Raw genomic sequence first — 15,798 nt, 5'->3', positions numbered from 1 at the left:
TCTGTTTACGTAAACACCATCGACAAAAGCTGATGTCACATAACAGTCTCGAAGGTTACTGTTTTTAGGGGAAAGGTGTCACTCGACAAGAAGGGATTGAGCTAAAATATAAAAATGGGACTGAGCCTTTGTTTGATGAAAAACAGACGAAATCCATAACTGAATGAGTAAAAATACAAAAATACAGTAAAAATACAAGCATAAAATAATAAGAAAAATAAGATATCAAAACAGAGATATTTGTTGCTGCAAATGAACTTTTGAAGTGTCATGTCTTCTGAGATGGGTGTGTGTGTTGGCTTGTCGGGGTGAAGAGGGATGAAATAAAACTGAAACGACAGTGGAAATTAATCAGCAAAATGCAGTTTAAGTTGGGAAAAGAGGGAAGTAGTCAGCTCTCTGCATTGTGTCTGGTCTGGATGCCAGGTGACAATGTGGTCTGATACAAGATTTTTTTTAGAACAGTTGTGTTAAATCCTGTAAAATTACGGCGTGTGCCAAATGCTAAGTGGAGGCCGTGGCGCAGTAATCTTCCTGTGGCGAACAGCGCGGTGATAGATTCATTGGCCAACAGCGATCTGTCTGTCTCACCTATTAATGGAGACCTTTAGAGAGGTGCCGCAAAGTGTTAATCACGCGCTCCATGGATGTAGATGGTCGGTGCTGATGAGGGAGGTGTGTGTGTGTGTGCATGTTTAATTTTAATGATGCATATTGGTACACTGAAGTGCATTTTGTCTGCACCTTTATCCCTTCATTACGTGATAGGCATCAGTTTGGCGAGGGCTGTCTGGAAGTGGTGCAGATCACTCAGCCTTGTCTTTACCAAAGCTCCTGCAGGCAGAGAAAAAAGTCACATTAATAAGTGGTAGGAAGGAGCTGGGAAAGCGGAGGTAGTCCAGGTAATAATAGACACCTTGTTAGCTGGAAGTGTCACAGATATGTAAGGAGCACTGTCAGACTGAGAGCTCAAATTCTGGGTCTCAGTTTTCAAATATTCCCATGTGTGTTGACAAGGAGACGTGGAGAAGCTGTCCAAAGTCTTATCTAATTTATGTCGCACTCGAGCCAGATTTTATTTGATGACTCAGTTCTGTCTCATCGGCAGCTGTGAGTGTTTTTATTGCATATTTTCAAATTGTTTCCCGACAAATTTTAATTGCCTATTAAGTGGAGCCCACTCTCCAGCGATGAGTTGATTAAAACACGTGAGCTCAGTGTATGAAAATATTCTGATTGTGACACAGTTAGCTTGAATGTATTTTAAGCCTTTCTGAGTGTTTTTACTACCATACATTCTTCAGTCAGTCCAGACGGAAAGGGCACATTCCTATGCTGGAATGCTATTTGAATATATATATGAATAGATATAGATAATATTGTAATATGAAATGCAGTGAACTGTCCCTGCCTTATTCTCACATACCCGTTTCCTTTGCTTATGCCGCAGTTAACAACCCTGTGCCCTGCTTTTTTAATGCCTGAGATTCCAATTTAAATCTTACATCATCTTAAATCTTACACAACATGTGAGTGACGGGATGTAAATGCACTGACTTATTAATGTTTTTTGGTCCCTAAAGGTCGATTAACATGAGTTTTGTTTGTAAGCGAAGATTAAAACAAGGCTATATTTCCCGTTATGATGCGCACAAAGAAATTGATTTTAAGCCAAACATCCTGATTACACATATAATTTGTGCGTTTACTGATTACTGCTCCCGTGATATCGCTTCTCGCTTCTCCTCTGTCGATGTTCACCCACCTTCTCTCTTCTTTTCGTCCTCCCTCTTGCAGAGCTAAGTGACAGGCCCCGGCTGCATTATTTATCTGATCGTAATGATTTTGTGCCTCGCTGACCTCTAGGCCTGCATTAGTTACTGCAGACAGACAAATCTAGGTGACCTGTAGCCTGGGCAGTAAGTAATGACACCTGGCATCGCACTTCAGAACGTCAGAGCCCAGCCAGCATCGTTAATGAGAGACATGCCAGTATAGTTGTTAACAAGGAACTTGTGTGTGTCTGTTGTGTGTGTGTGTGTGTGTGTGTGTGTGTGTGTGTGTGTGTGTGTGTGTGTTTGTGTGCATTTCAGAGAGTATGTGGGTGTGTTTGGAATATGAATTGTTGTGCCATATCTGTCCTCCAGTGTACGGGATCTGTGTGTGAAGTGTCCGGCTGTCTGCGAGTGTTAACGCGCATGAAGACACAAGAAGCTAAAGCTGGGACCGGAAAGGACATCATGCTGTCTCTGTGCATGTGTGTGTGTGTGTGTGTGCGTGTGTGTGTGTGTGTCTCATTAGAGTGGAACTTGTGTTGTTGGGGTCACCTGGAAGTCAACCACCCCTAATTGGCCTTACAGTTGTCAAGGAAACGGACCGGGCCAGGCCAAGTGTGAACTGACCCACCCGAGTGTCCGTGTCATCTTAGACAAACAAACGTAGCTACACACACGTGGTCGTGTTTACGTCACTTTAGAGGACGTTACATTCACTGACATTCATTTTCTGCAGACTTGCACTTGCCAGAACCATCACATGCACAAACCCAGTCCAGCCTTTCCCCCCAACTTCAGCATGACACGGCCCAATCTGAAAACATAAAATCTTCTTCAATCACAGCTCATATTCCATCACGGATGCGGTGTAAAATACATGTTGTGATGAAGTCTTTTCTTCAGTCAAACAATCAGGTCAAGGTTGGTAGGTGGCACACATATCAGTGGGAAACACCAAACCTCTGGATAAAAATAGGTCAGATGGATGAAGAATAGCACGTGACTACCTTGTTTTATCAGTTCTGGTTGCTTTTTGTAAGCAGCAGATAAATGAACCAGCTGAACCAGTTCTCATTGTGAAATGTCTCAATGTGCCTGTAAACCAGCCACAACCCAGGATGCAGCGATGGTGTCTCAGCGGTATAATGTTTGTTTTTGTGCGTGGGAAGGCGACACGTGGAGATAAAAAGGCTAAATCCATGCAAAGGAAAAAGGTAACGGTGATCAGCTTGTTTAGGTTTGTACTCTTTGTGACCAGGTTATTGTTAGGGTAACTTGCCATTTTAAACGTGTAGGTTGCTGGCTCAGAGTTTAGTTTATTTAAAAAAAAAAAAAAAAAAAAAACATGCCTGAATGCCTGAAATAGGCACCCAATGACATGCTATACTTCTACATGTGGGTTGCGACCCAGTCTCTGGGAATGACTGTTTCAACCAAAAAATGTCCACATAGACATGACATCTTTAACCGTTAATGCCATAGTCACAAGTTGGAAATATGTGTGGGTGACACTACCCCGACCTAGAGTAGCCTCGCTAATCTCTAACTAAAACTGACCTTAAAATTACCTTGGCTGCTACCTAAGGTGCTAACAAACATGAACATTGCTAACACTAGCTGAGATTAAAGTTACAAGGGCTATTTAGCTAATGTTAACATTACCAACACTACCTAACTTCCTGGGCACACCCTGTAGGATTTCTATTTTTAAATTTTTTCGCCCACAAACTGGCAACTACGAAGTTTCTTGATTGCTGATGAAACATACCAATACCATCTGATATAAGCGCTGTTATACCACTTAATTGTTATACCACTTAATAAACCTTAATTCTTTCACAGAAAAACTAACTTTTGCAACAGACAAAATGTATTAGATAATTAATTCACAATCATAATTCTGTTTTTCAGAAAAAGAGACCTTTCTACGAACTTTGTAGATGTATTAATTTTATTAAGAAACAAAAATTGATATAAGGAATATGTTAACGATATTACCTTTAAGTCTTTACCCTTAATTACTTACAATATACATGTGTTTATGTCCTCAAAAGTAAGGTGAGTCCCCACAATATCAATATCGGAAACAGATTTACTGTATGTCCCCACAACATTAGTTATACATGTACACACACACACACACACACACACACACACACAAGCAGTGTCTCTGTGTGTCACCTCCTCATGTCTACAGCCAAGATAATGAAGGAGTGAGACAAATGTAACAGAATAAGAGACAGGGACAGAAATACCAGTAGGTAGCCAGACAGACGAGCGAGTTGGAAACTGCAGAGACAAATACACACACACACACACACCCCTACACACAAACACACAAACACACAGAGTCTCAGACAGGGTTAAACTGAGAAGACAACAGAACTCTGTGTTTTCTTTGGTGGTTGCTTAGCAGCTTTGAATCTTTTTCAAAAGGAGCATCCAAAACTGAAGGTTGCCGAGCATGTCCCTCACTCTGAAGCTCGTCCCTGCCGCTCCTCCATCCTTCACTTCAGGAACAAAGTATGTTACTAGAGAATAACATTTAGTCTTAGTCGCCCCTGAACCTTGAACCTTCTATTATATTCAATTGTGAAAGGTAAATTATTACATTTATAAGCTCACTTGTCTTTTACTTGAGTATTTTGATATTTATTTCATTGGCTCTTGTGAGGGAATTATACATTTTTAATGTGACCATGTTTATCTCATAGTTTATTTCACATTCAAAACATGCTACCGATTTCTAAAATATGATGCACTGTCACAGCTCACCACTGTGGTAAACGACAACAGTAAAATGTTACTAAAATATTTTAAAATATATATATGTTTTTTTTGGCATAGTTGACTTACAATCTTTATTCTTTATATGTTTTGTACACTTAACTTACATAATATTATTGTCTTTTTTTTCTGAAATGCTTCAGTGCACAGCGGTAAACTTCTTTCATCACGTTCCTTAAAACAAAAAAGTTTTAATCTCAGCTGACAATATTGACCAACCAACATATCGGTCAGGCTCTAATATCTAAGGCAATAAAAGAGATGAATTTTCATTTTTCATCTATGGGTGTTTTTTTCCTGCGAATGTTGATCTTTCCAATCAATTTCAGGACTGCCTTTGGTTTGCAGGTTCCACATTTTTTGTGTGTCTTGCAGTGTGGGTCTCGTCCTGCCTTGGTTTTGCCTTGGCCTCAATACACTCTGGAGTTGGTCACAACTTGCTCTCAGTTTAGGTGGTCTTGACTACAACACTGATGGTTGCATTGCCTTATAATGTATTATGATTCAAGTGGTACTTGTTCTTCTGTTCCATTCACAGTTGAAGATCAAGAAGTCCATGTATCCTTGCAGGCTAATTACAGTCCCCATTATTTCCACTGGAACTGCTTATGCCATTTAAGTGATATTTGGCTACACAAGCAAGTTAGCTAAGAAATGTATTTGCTCATTTACTGGACAGATAACACAAAGGGCCAGCGCTGGTAATCCAATAGGATTTGCTGTTGTGCCTTTTCGTTGATGTAATCCAAAGCGTTTATTCCAAATGGTTTGTGGTTTACCAATTAGGATCCTGACTCGAGCGATCGCCGCAGTGGATTTTTCCTAATGGGATGCTGGAATTTCCGACTTTACACCACGTATGGAACGGAGCATTAAGTTACTCCGAACGTCTCCTCTCTTAGCCGCAGCTCTAAGCTGCATTCGTTTTCTAAGAATGCACCGTTTCCATTTCCGTTCAAGCTCTTCCTCTTCTCTCACTCATCCTCTCTGCTCCTTTCCCTCTGCCTGTCTGTCTCTTTTTGTAGCATTCCTAAAGGCTACCTTTTCCTTGCTGGGGTGTGTCTGCAATCCTGTTCCTCATCTCTGTACCTGTGTGCGTGTGTGTGTGTACATTATTTGTGTGTCTTTCTCCACAGCGTGTCCATCAGCCATCTCATTACGGCTGTCTGTTTTTACATCCCTTTGCCTCATTAGGCACCGCACACAGCCACTGAGGACAGCAGGCCTCAACTCCTGCACCAATTTACCCTTTTCTCTCTTTCTCTCTCTCTCTCTCTTTCTCTCTCTCTCTCTCTTTCTCTCTCGCTATCTTTCCATCTGTGTGTGTGTGTGTTTAAACCAGCATAATGCTCTCTGCATCTCCCTTGTCACACATTACCTTGTTTCCTTGCATTAGGCTTTTTCCTTTCTTTCTTTCTTTCTTTCTTTCTTTCTTTCTTTCTTTCTTTCTTTCTTTCTTTCTGTCTTTCTTTCTTTCTTTCTTTCTGTCTTTCTTTCTTTCTTTCTTTCTTTATCCTCTCTCCACTTGTGCTAATGGGAAACTGAGTTCCTTGCACTCTCCTCACCTCCCCTCTCTCTCTCTCTCTCTCTCTCTCTCTCTTTTTCCAGTCGTCTCTTCTGTTGTATTCACAACTTTGTAATAACGTATATTGTTTTACATTATTAGTAGTATGTATATGATCTAAAGAACGGGTTTATTCATGGTTCATAAGTCATATGAGAAGGCTTGAGAACCCCCCCCCCCACACACACACACACACACACACTTGAAAAATAAACAAATGTGCTGCTGGTTTCATTTGATCACCTGGTCGCCCCGCTCCACAGGCTGTATTGCACACCACATATTTCAAGCCATTTTAGAAGAAGCGGCAAGTCTCGGTGTGATCGGTGCCTTAGACAGACAAGGTATTACATGTTACTTGTTTAGTGAGCCGTAGATGTGGGTTTGGTACCTTTGGACAGGGCCAGGCAAGCGTGTTCCTCATGTTTTTAGTCTTGATCTTCATCCAACCTGAGGATCTCTATTCTCCATTGCTTCATATTTACTGTACTGGACTGAGAATTGTACAAATCTACGTATATAACTCTTAGCAGAAGAAAATAAGGGCCTGCCGCTTAATGTCAAGGGTTCTTTTAACTTTTTATTTACATTGATGGATTATTATAAATAAACCTTTTAGTTATGACTTATTAACTTATCGACAGCATACCTAGTGGCTGATTAGACAGCGAGGAATCACTGGATGAGAATTAATTGCCACCATCACAACCTGGCAGGTGAAAGTTACAGCATCATAACTGATGTATAAACCATTATTAAAAGCTTTATCAACCATTAATAAGGCTTTTAATATTCAGTATTTGTGTTGCATTTATTTTACTGAGACTTGACATGCCCTCTTGTGTCTCTCTGTGTGACTCCAGGTGAATGAGATCTACCATGACCAGTCTTTGGGAGCAAAGATTAATGTGGTGCTGGTACGGATTATCATGCTTGGCCACACCAAGGTAAGACCTGACAAGACACGAGTTCTCCCTGAAAAGTCGACTGAGACGATCCCTTTAAGTACCTACTGTATGAACAGCCGAGTCGCACACACACACACGCGCACACACGCACACTCAGAAACAAACACACAGAGACACACATGCACACACACACACACACACATCAGCACACACTGATGCCCGGAGCCTGTTATTCCAGTGGACTGAGCAAAAGAGGAACTAAAAGCATGCGGCATCCCAGGGGAGTGTTTCCAAGTCGCACGCCTTCACAGTTCAGCACCAAAGCACACAGAAACTCTGGCCGTTATGCAATCAGCCTTCCTCCCAGTAGGCTGCAGCACAGAATCATGGGAAGTCCAGGCAAAGATAAACAATCAATGATAGCCCTCCCTCATTCACAAACAGAGAGACCGGACGATGGTGATTGGGGGGAGGTAGCATCCTTTTCTATAGCCTGTAACTCTATCTGCCTGTCTGTGCTGAAGGGAAAAGGAGAGGAAGGATGGAAGAGAGGGAAAGGAGAGATAAAGAGAGAGAAGAGAGGGCAGGGATTACCCAGCAAATGATTTTATTGCTGGATAGGTGCTCTGTGATACACTCAAGCTGCTGTAGCCTTATCGCTTCCTCTCCTCCCTACATGTCTACTCTCCCAATGGAGGCCTGGATACACACACTCCCACACACACACACTCGCACTCCTACATTGGTCATTCTGGACCAGCCCCTATGCAGCTTCGGCCAAAGCTCCGGCTGTCCATCATCCCCAATTACCGTGGCAACAGAGCTGCACCCAGACAGCCTGCAGATTGGCTATGTGACCCTGGATGCAGACGCACCCACACACCCACACTTCACACACACACACACACCACACGCACACTCACACTCCAACACATGTACACACCATTACAAATACATCTTTAAAGATCATAAAAACACACTGTAACACACACACACACACACACACACAGAAGAACCTGATGAGCACAATAAAGCTCACACACACACACCGACATGCACGTCGCGCTCTGTCTGAGGGGTGTTTGTGCAGAGGCAGGCCATATGTCTTCTCTGCAGCACAATCACACAACACACACACATAAACACACAAACACACTCTGGTTAAGCTGTGCATTGTGCACGTGTGAACACGGAGAGGAAATGTAGAACAAGAGGGCAAAAAAAAGGAAGAGAGAGAGATGGGATGACTGATGCAGGAGGGAAGAGGAAGGGGAGGGGAGATCTTAATGAGGAAGAGAATGAGGGGTGAAGGTGAGTGATAGGAGTCGCTGGCATCAGGGTGTCTCTGTGACTGTCGGTGTAATGCATTTCATCAGGAGTAGATACTCTGTAATTGGACTTGTTTTTGACTATTAGTACACGGCTCAGTTTCATGTTCATTATTAAAGCCATCAAGATTGTCTGAAGCATTAGTGGATCCCTTGGACTGTGTGTGTGTGTGTGTGTGCGTGCGTGTTGTACACCTCAGCAATTTGCAGGATGTGCTTGCTGACAACATACAACATTGTGACACTGCCCCCTACAGGGTTTTATAGGGTGTTGTTGTACCAGGACATCATTAGTTTCCTGCCCCTTCAGATCATCTTTACACTCTCTCTTCTCTCTTTCCCTGTGTGCGTTTATGTCTCTGCATCTCTCCAGTCTATAAGTCTGATTGAACTGGGGAACCCGTCCCAGAGTCTGGAGAACGTGTGTCGCTGGGCCTTCCTGCAGCAGAAGCAGGACACGGGGGACGCCGAGTATCACGACCACGCTATCTTCCTCACGCGGCAGGAGTTCGGCCCCACGGGAATGCAGGGTAACCAAAAGACGTCAAACATATATTGAATGTTCCCTTTTTCTGTTTAACATATAGTAAATGCATCCAAACTCGTGAGTGGAGACAGAAAACCCTCCCTCTGCTCCTTCCTCTGCCTCGTACAGCTGCATAGTGCACTGTGGGTTTGGTGGTTGGTGGTTTTCTGTGCAGCAGAGTGCAGTCTAACAGGCGGGCCCAGGGGAGAGGCCTCTAAAGGCAGTGGCCTAGCTATCCAGAAGCCCTTCAGCTGCCCTTGGGCTGAGCCTTCAGCAGCAGAAAATCAATAGGCAGAGCAGGGCCAGCCACAGTCCCACAATTAAAGGCAGTACGGGACAGACAAGCACACAGGGAGTTGGAGATTGGCGTATGTAGGGGCGGAGGGCGACAGTTTAGGGTTAGGATTAGACACGTGTGTAAAAAAGTACCGTGTGTGTCAGTATGTAAGTATATACAGTGCATATCTTTGGACAGATCATTCTTAGATTGAGTTAATGCAAATAACGCAGATTTGCATTTGCAGTATTTGGCGACAGGCTTCAAAATGTACTCAAATACCTCTCAGTTTTTTCAACTTGCATCATTTAAGAATTGGCCACCTGTCGCATTCATACTCCAAACAAAAGGCATATCACCAAAGTAACCGCTAACTGCTGTGAAATGTAGCTGCCAGTGGCTAGTTAGCTCAGCTAGCTCTGCAACTAGACCACCTATTAGCCGCCTCTCCCCCGGAGCATCGAGGGAGTGCTAGTGTTCTTTACTATCGGACTATACAAAGTGGCTCGGGGTTAGCTGGTTAGCATGATAACTTCAATAGGTATATCTGCAACACATCGAAACTGTTATTTTTTGACATTCTATTGATCATTTTTGAATTTTTTTAAACTAAAATCCTTTCAGAAAATCTATACAAATCAAAAAATGTGGCGATAATTTAAAAAAAAAAAATGTCTGGCTATTGAATGTATGGTATTTACTTTAAGAAGGGACTTGTTAATACAGGATTTTTTTCTTCTTCTCGGCTCATACAGTGTGTGGACATGTGTGTGATTTATGTTGGAGGAAAAGAGGTTTCTGCATGCCCTAAACTTCTCAGAACGCCAGATCAATAAGTCTATCAATCGTGACACCTGTGCTTCTCTTCCTGTTTGCCCAGGTTACGCCCCAGTGACAGGCATGTGCCATCCCGTGAGGAGCTGCACCTTGAACCACGAGGATGGTTTCTCCTCTGCCTTTGTGGTGGCACACGAGACCGGACACGTGTAAGTGCATTTCGCCATAATGATGTCTTCAAGCCCGCTCTCATGCTACAGCAACAAACAACAAAGCAGCTTGTTAGACTTCATTGATTTATTACAGTTTTGGTCCGTTGGTCACCTCAGCCAATTTCTCATGAAAGAATTGCCGCTTTTACCCCCTGTCCCTTTGTTCTGCGTCTCCTCCCACATGTTCCCAATCTGTCGCCACTGGTTCATCTCTTTTCGCTTTACTTCCCTTCACTCTCTCTCTCTCTCTCTCTCTCTCTCTCTGCAGCCTGGGGATGGAGCATGATGGTCAGGGGAACCGCTGCGGCGACGAGGTGCACATGGGCAGCATCATGGCGCCACTGGTGCAAGCTGCCTTCCACCGCTTTCACTGGTCCAGATGTAGCATGGCAGAGCTGGGACGCTACCTTAAGTGAGACACACACACACACACACACACACACACACACACACACACACACACACACACACACACACTCACACACAGACTCGGATTTGACTGGCTTAGTTGCTAGTTATAAAAGGGACTTTTGATTCTCTTGTAATGACTTTTTAGGGAAACTGATCCACTTGAATACATCAGAGCTTTAAATGTATTTTCTTAAAGTGTGTTGGATCTAAAACTCTGAGTTTATTAATGGATTTGGCTTTGAAGCAAAGTGCAAAAAAAGAAAATCATGGGTTGGTTTGCGAAATCACCTCAATTTGCACATTCCCATTGTTGTGTCATGATTAGGGTTAGGTGATATTTTATTAGCGAAATCGAATACAAAAGAACGCTGAAAATAAAGGTTAGTTGCATCCGTAATTGTAATTCTGCCCAATCACATGAATAAATGGAAGTAAAAATGCGTCAAATTGTTCTGACTCCTCTCGCAGTTCCTACGACTGTCTCCGTGACGACCCCTTCGAACACAACTGGCCGTCGCTGCCTCAGCTTCCTGGTTTGCACTACTCCATGAATGAACAGTGTCGATTTGACTTCGGCGTGGGCTACACGATGTGCACCGCGGTAAGAGATCCACATAGTCTGATGGTCACTTTACTAACATAGCTAGAGTTTTACTAACACGACCTAACTGGCCGCGCTAACGCAGTGGAGGCAGCATCTATAGCGCTTGCCACCAGTCGAACTAAGCATCACTTCATCTTCTGAAGCGATTCAGTTTGAGTTCAGTCTGTAGATTTAATTCAGAATTTGCTGACTTTGACTGTGGAACATTTGAAAAGGGAGCCTCCTGACCTCTGAAGGTTTTCTTAGAGAACTGAACACAGCACTGACATCTGTATCTGAGCTTCATTGTAATAAAAGAGTCACACATACACACCTATTCACATTCTTCTGATGTCCTCTGCTTTGCTCTCCCGGCCACTGGTGGGATTGGCATCTTGCTTAAAAGCAGGTAATTGTTTTCATAGCTTTTTTTCCTTTTTTCTGTTATTAACGTTGATTACGGTATTTATAATAACACAACACGTAGCTCGATGCCACAGTGTCTGTACATGAACGTGTCGCAAACAGTATTTCTGTAAACACAAAGCATCACACAGTAGACAATCTTCACCCAGCTTCAGCATCTTGCCAGTCACCTCCTCCCTGTCACTCTCACCCACTTAATAACTGTGAAGCCACTGTGGCACGCTGTTGGGACGCTGTTGCTTGATTGACAAAGGGCTTGTTCAGGGGCTTTGCACACATTGCTAGATTACCCTCTATTCTCTTGTCAAACCCATTCCCCTCAGCTACAAAAGGCGGGCCAGTCAGGAACACAGGTAAGGTGACCCCACCTCCCGGAAGACATGTGGCCCGTCATTTGTTTTTCTCAGATTTTCTTTTTCTATTTGTCCTCTGAAGTTGTAATCGTTTGTAATGTTGCTCTTTACTTTTCTTTTGTACTGTTTCTCTGTTCTACCCATCGTCATGTTTTGGACGTTAGTCTGCAGGATTCTAAAATGCTCATTTCAAGAGAAAGTGGCTGTAAAAATCCCTAAAAACTAATGTGATTGTGATTCCACTGGTCCGGTGGTTATGATGCAGTTCAACAGCTGAACCGTACCATATCCTGACTCCTTCCCTGCAAATCTGTGTTAAATCACGGCAGCGCTGGCAGGAAGAGCCTCATTATTTTGGCACACTCACGACTATAAACGAGTGGAAAACGTTGGAAAGATGTCTTTCCCATCCAAGGAGAAATGGCTGAGCCAGAACAGAGGCTGTTTTTCCATGTTTCACTTCAGCTTTTAGGATCCTCCAGTCTGATGTCATTGGTGATTACCTACCACAGTCTAGCCACTGATTGTGACTTGCCCTCTGACCTGCAAAGGTCCCCTGGGGTAATGGTGGGTAGGGAAGTCTGTGGAAAGGAGGGAGGAGGGCACGGCCCCTCAGACACTGGACTGCAGGTCGGTCTGGTGGTATCCTCATCAATGGTTCATATTAGAGAATTTGGTCCTTGACCTGTGTCGAGGGGCATTTTAGAGGTCGATGAGACCTCACCTTTTGGCCTATTTAACCTTTCGCCCTCTGACCTCTGACCTCCCTTGTGCTCCAATTAAACCACGGGCTGTCTCATTCTGAGAGTCTTGTCTCTCTCTCATCCTTTGGTTTAGTTTGCATGAATGGCTGTGTGTTTCTCAGTGGAGCGTAGTGTACAGTGCAGTGACACAGTCCAGGATTGGTGTTGTTATTGTGGGGTACAATACTTTTGTGGTTATTGTTGTATTCTCATCTCTATTTTTCATTTCCTATCTTCAGTGTTCAGTCTCACTCGAGCTGTCTTTTGATGGTTGACTTGTATCATTGAAGGTCAGTCTGTTACCCACTGTGTGCACCGTGTGGTAGGGCTTTTAATTGTAAGGAGTCTTTCTCTGTGCCCTGCAGTATCGCACTTTCGACCCATGTAAGCAGCTGTGGTGTAGCCACCCAGACAATCCCTTCTTCTGCAAGACCAAGAAAGGACCACCCATTGATGGCACCATGTGTGGGGATGGGAAGGTATTGAAATGCTATTGTTCTCTGACTTACATTCAGTTGATTTTGACTGTATCCAAATTAGCAATGCCTTACTTTTTATATTTATTCTTGGTCTGTTGCAGCATTGCTTCAAAGGTCACTGCATTTGGTTGACCCCTGACATCATAAAGCAAGATGGAAACTGGGGTTCGTGGAGTGAGTTCGGCCAGTGCTCCCGCACCTGTGGAGGAGGGGTACAGTTCCGCACACGCGACTGTGACAATCCGAGGTATGAAACTGTGTGTAGATGTGTTACAAAAACAAGTGACGTTGCAAGTTTTCAGTATGTTCATTATGCCAAATGGAGCTGAGACTCTAAAGTTTATATGAGCTCTTTATATTTAAATGCAGATTATGTACGATTTGGCACGTCTTGTTCGTAAACACACCAATGATAGATGCACTACGCAGTTCCAGAGAAATATAGCATCATCGTTTGGGTTTTACGGTTTGTTGATTTCCTTTTTAGTTATATCCTCTTTTGTCTTGTTCTTACTTCCTGCTCACCTGTGTTCCTAGTGTTCTATTCCCCCCCCCCGACACACTTGTCTCACATTGTTTTTTAAACCTATGTTGTTCCCTCACTTTGTTGTTCATTTGTGCTTTCCCCCCCGCCCCGGTGTTTTCTAGCTCGTCCTCAGTTTTTGTGTGTCTTTTGTATTTTTGTTTTCATGCCTTTTGTTGCCAAAATGTGTTGGGGAAATCAGACTGGGGAGGAGCACAGCAACACATGAGGGAAACAGAACACTGGGAGCACGGGTGAGCAGGGAGCAGAAAGTGACAACGAGACACAAGAGGATATAGCTACAAGATAGAACAGGAAATCAACAAACCAAAAAGCAAACCCTGACTTGTAGCTGATTGTCAAATACAGATGTTTTGAGTTGGCGAGGGGATTGGCAATACTTACCTGCCTTTGCACGCGGGTGAAAAGTGTCATTTCTAGTTTTTCAAATAAAAGCCTAACAAGGTGAAGCCAAATAAACATTTTCAATGACGCATTTGTCCTCTGCCTTGCAACCCCTCTCAGGCCAGCCAACGGAGGCCGCGACTGCTTGGGGGCGTCCTATCAGTTCCGGATGTGCAACACCAACGAGTGCGAGGACATCTACAGTGACCCGCGGGAGGAGCAGTGCCACGCTTTGGACCCCCGCTTCGAAATCTACAGCAACAAGCACCACTGGCTGCCTTATGAACACACGGACCGTGAGTGTAAAACCCCACAGACAGAGGAGGGATGATGTAGTTCGCTGGAGAGATGGGAGAAGAAAGAGGCTGGCAAAAACAAGGGAGGGAAAATGAAGTGATGATACACTGTGGAAGTTGTAAATGTGAACGAAAGCCAGAAAGAGGACGCAAACACATCATTCTTGATTGCGGTCGGGTTTTATATATAGTTTGTGTTCTGTTATGGTCATTATCATCTGGCCATCCTGCTGAGTGCAGCTTTGAGCTACGACTACGCCCTCTCATAAAAACACACCATCTCTTTGAAGTCTCCTTAAAAACAATGTTCTTCCAACTTGCTGTCTTCTCCCTCTCCACCCAAGACCCTCCACCTCCATCTTTTCTTTATCCATGTTACAGTTGGCACATACGAACAAGCCGTACTCAAGTTCTTCACTTGATATCCAGAACCTCTCCACATTATTGAGAAGTTTTAAGATGCGTGTCAGCCCCGCCCTGCCTCTAAGTGGAGGTGTCACAGCCGTCCTGTGATAGGTATTAATTTATCTTCCAACTAAAGGGCAGCCCCTCGGAAAAAAAAAAAAGTGCTGAGCTGTCTTCATATCTAATCGGAGGTCACGCTACACGCGCTCCGCTTAGAGGGGCCTTGCTAAATTGTTTTTCTCCGTTCTTATCCTCTCTAAATGCCATATTTTTCAGCAAGGCTCTCTCAGGCTCAAATTACTTTACGGTGAGCGTGCGTTCGTGCGCGAGCGCAGACGTATGTCCACGCGTGTGTGCGCGAGAGATAAAAAATGAACAGGGAGGTGAAATTGAATTCCATTCATGGTCTGTCATCTCCTTGAGTTCCAGATAGTGCGAGGAGAGAAAAGGGAGTGCTTTCTGCTCCGAGTGTGAAATTGTAGTATTTGTTTAGAGCCATTTGACACACCGCTGCCTTTTGTCTCTGTTTGGGTCTTTTCCCACGTCGACAGATATACTGTAAATTACTCTTGAGCCAGGAAACTTGAAACGTATGGCTGCCCTGTGCGTGGCTGTTTATGCAGCTGTTTGGAGGGATACATCCAAGCCTTGGGTCTATTGTGTTTTATCAGAAGCTCCAGATTGTCTCATGTTTTTCAGTCTTTTCACACAGATTGTGATCAGATGTCTCCTCATATCATTCCCCATCAAAAGTTGGGGACAAAGTCAAACTCGGTAGCGTCGTGCGTCACACCCGATCATGCGATAACGAGTGTGTCAGTTTGTAGCTTCATCCAGCTGGCTTCCATTGAAAGTGACTTGTAAAGCAGTGCACAAAGCCAAAGCCAATGCACATCAGTGTGTGTTGCTGTGTGGAAAACATAAATACAGTTTAGACAATAACTGCTACTGCTGCTTCTTCAATTAAACTGCTGCTCACCTGCATATCTGAACGTCAAGTACACATACAGTGAACCAGTC

The 15,798-nt window shown here is 43.7% G+C and overlaps 1 protein-coding gene across 2 annotated transcripts in view; it reads left to right on the top strand.

The window, feature by feature from the left end:
* Nucleotides 1-15,798, top strand: part of LOC119007986 (A disintegrin and metalloproteinase with thrombospondin motifs 2-like) — a 123,080-nt gene that overhangs the window by 94,037 nt on the left and 13,245 nt on the right. Inside the window, exons 5-13 of one of the 2 annotated variants that reach the window (XM_037077996.1) lie at nt 6,990-7,073; nt 8,736-8,892; nt 10,046-10,151; nt 10,423-10,566; nt 11,034-11,166; nt 11,898-11,927; nt 13,036-13,149; nt 13,251-13,396; nt 14,198-14,373. In XM_037077996.1, coding sequence (XP_036933891.1) covers nt 6,990-7,073; nt 8,736-8,892; nt 10,046-10,151; nt 10,423-10,566; nt 11,034-11,166; nt 11,898-11,927; nt 13,036-13,149; nt 13,251-13,396; nt 14,198-14,373 — 1,090 coding nt within the window. The remainder of the gene's footprint in view (nt 1-6,989; nt 7,074-8,735; nt 8,893-10,045; nt 10,152-10,422; nt 10,567-11,033; nt 11,167-11,897; nt 11,928-13,035; nt 13,150-13,250; nt 13,397-14,197; nt 14,374-15,798) is intronic. The other variant, XM_037077997.1, reaches the window with a different exon arrangement.

Source organism: Acanthopagrus latus, chromosome 18, assembly GCF_904848185.1.
Source record: "Acanthopagrus latus isolate v.2019 chromosome 18, fAcaLat1.1, whole genome shotgun sequence".
NCBI classification, from domain to species: domain Eukaryota; kingdom Metazoa; phylum Chordata; class Actinopteri; order Spariformes; family Sparidae; genus Acanthopagrus; species Acanthopagrus latus.
The sequence above is the reverse complement of the archived record's forward strand: the minus strand, read 5'-3'. Positions and strand labels throughout refer to the sequence as shown.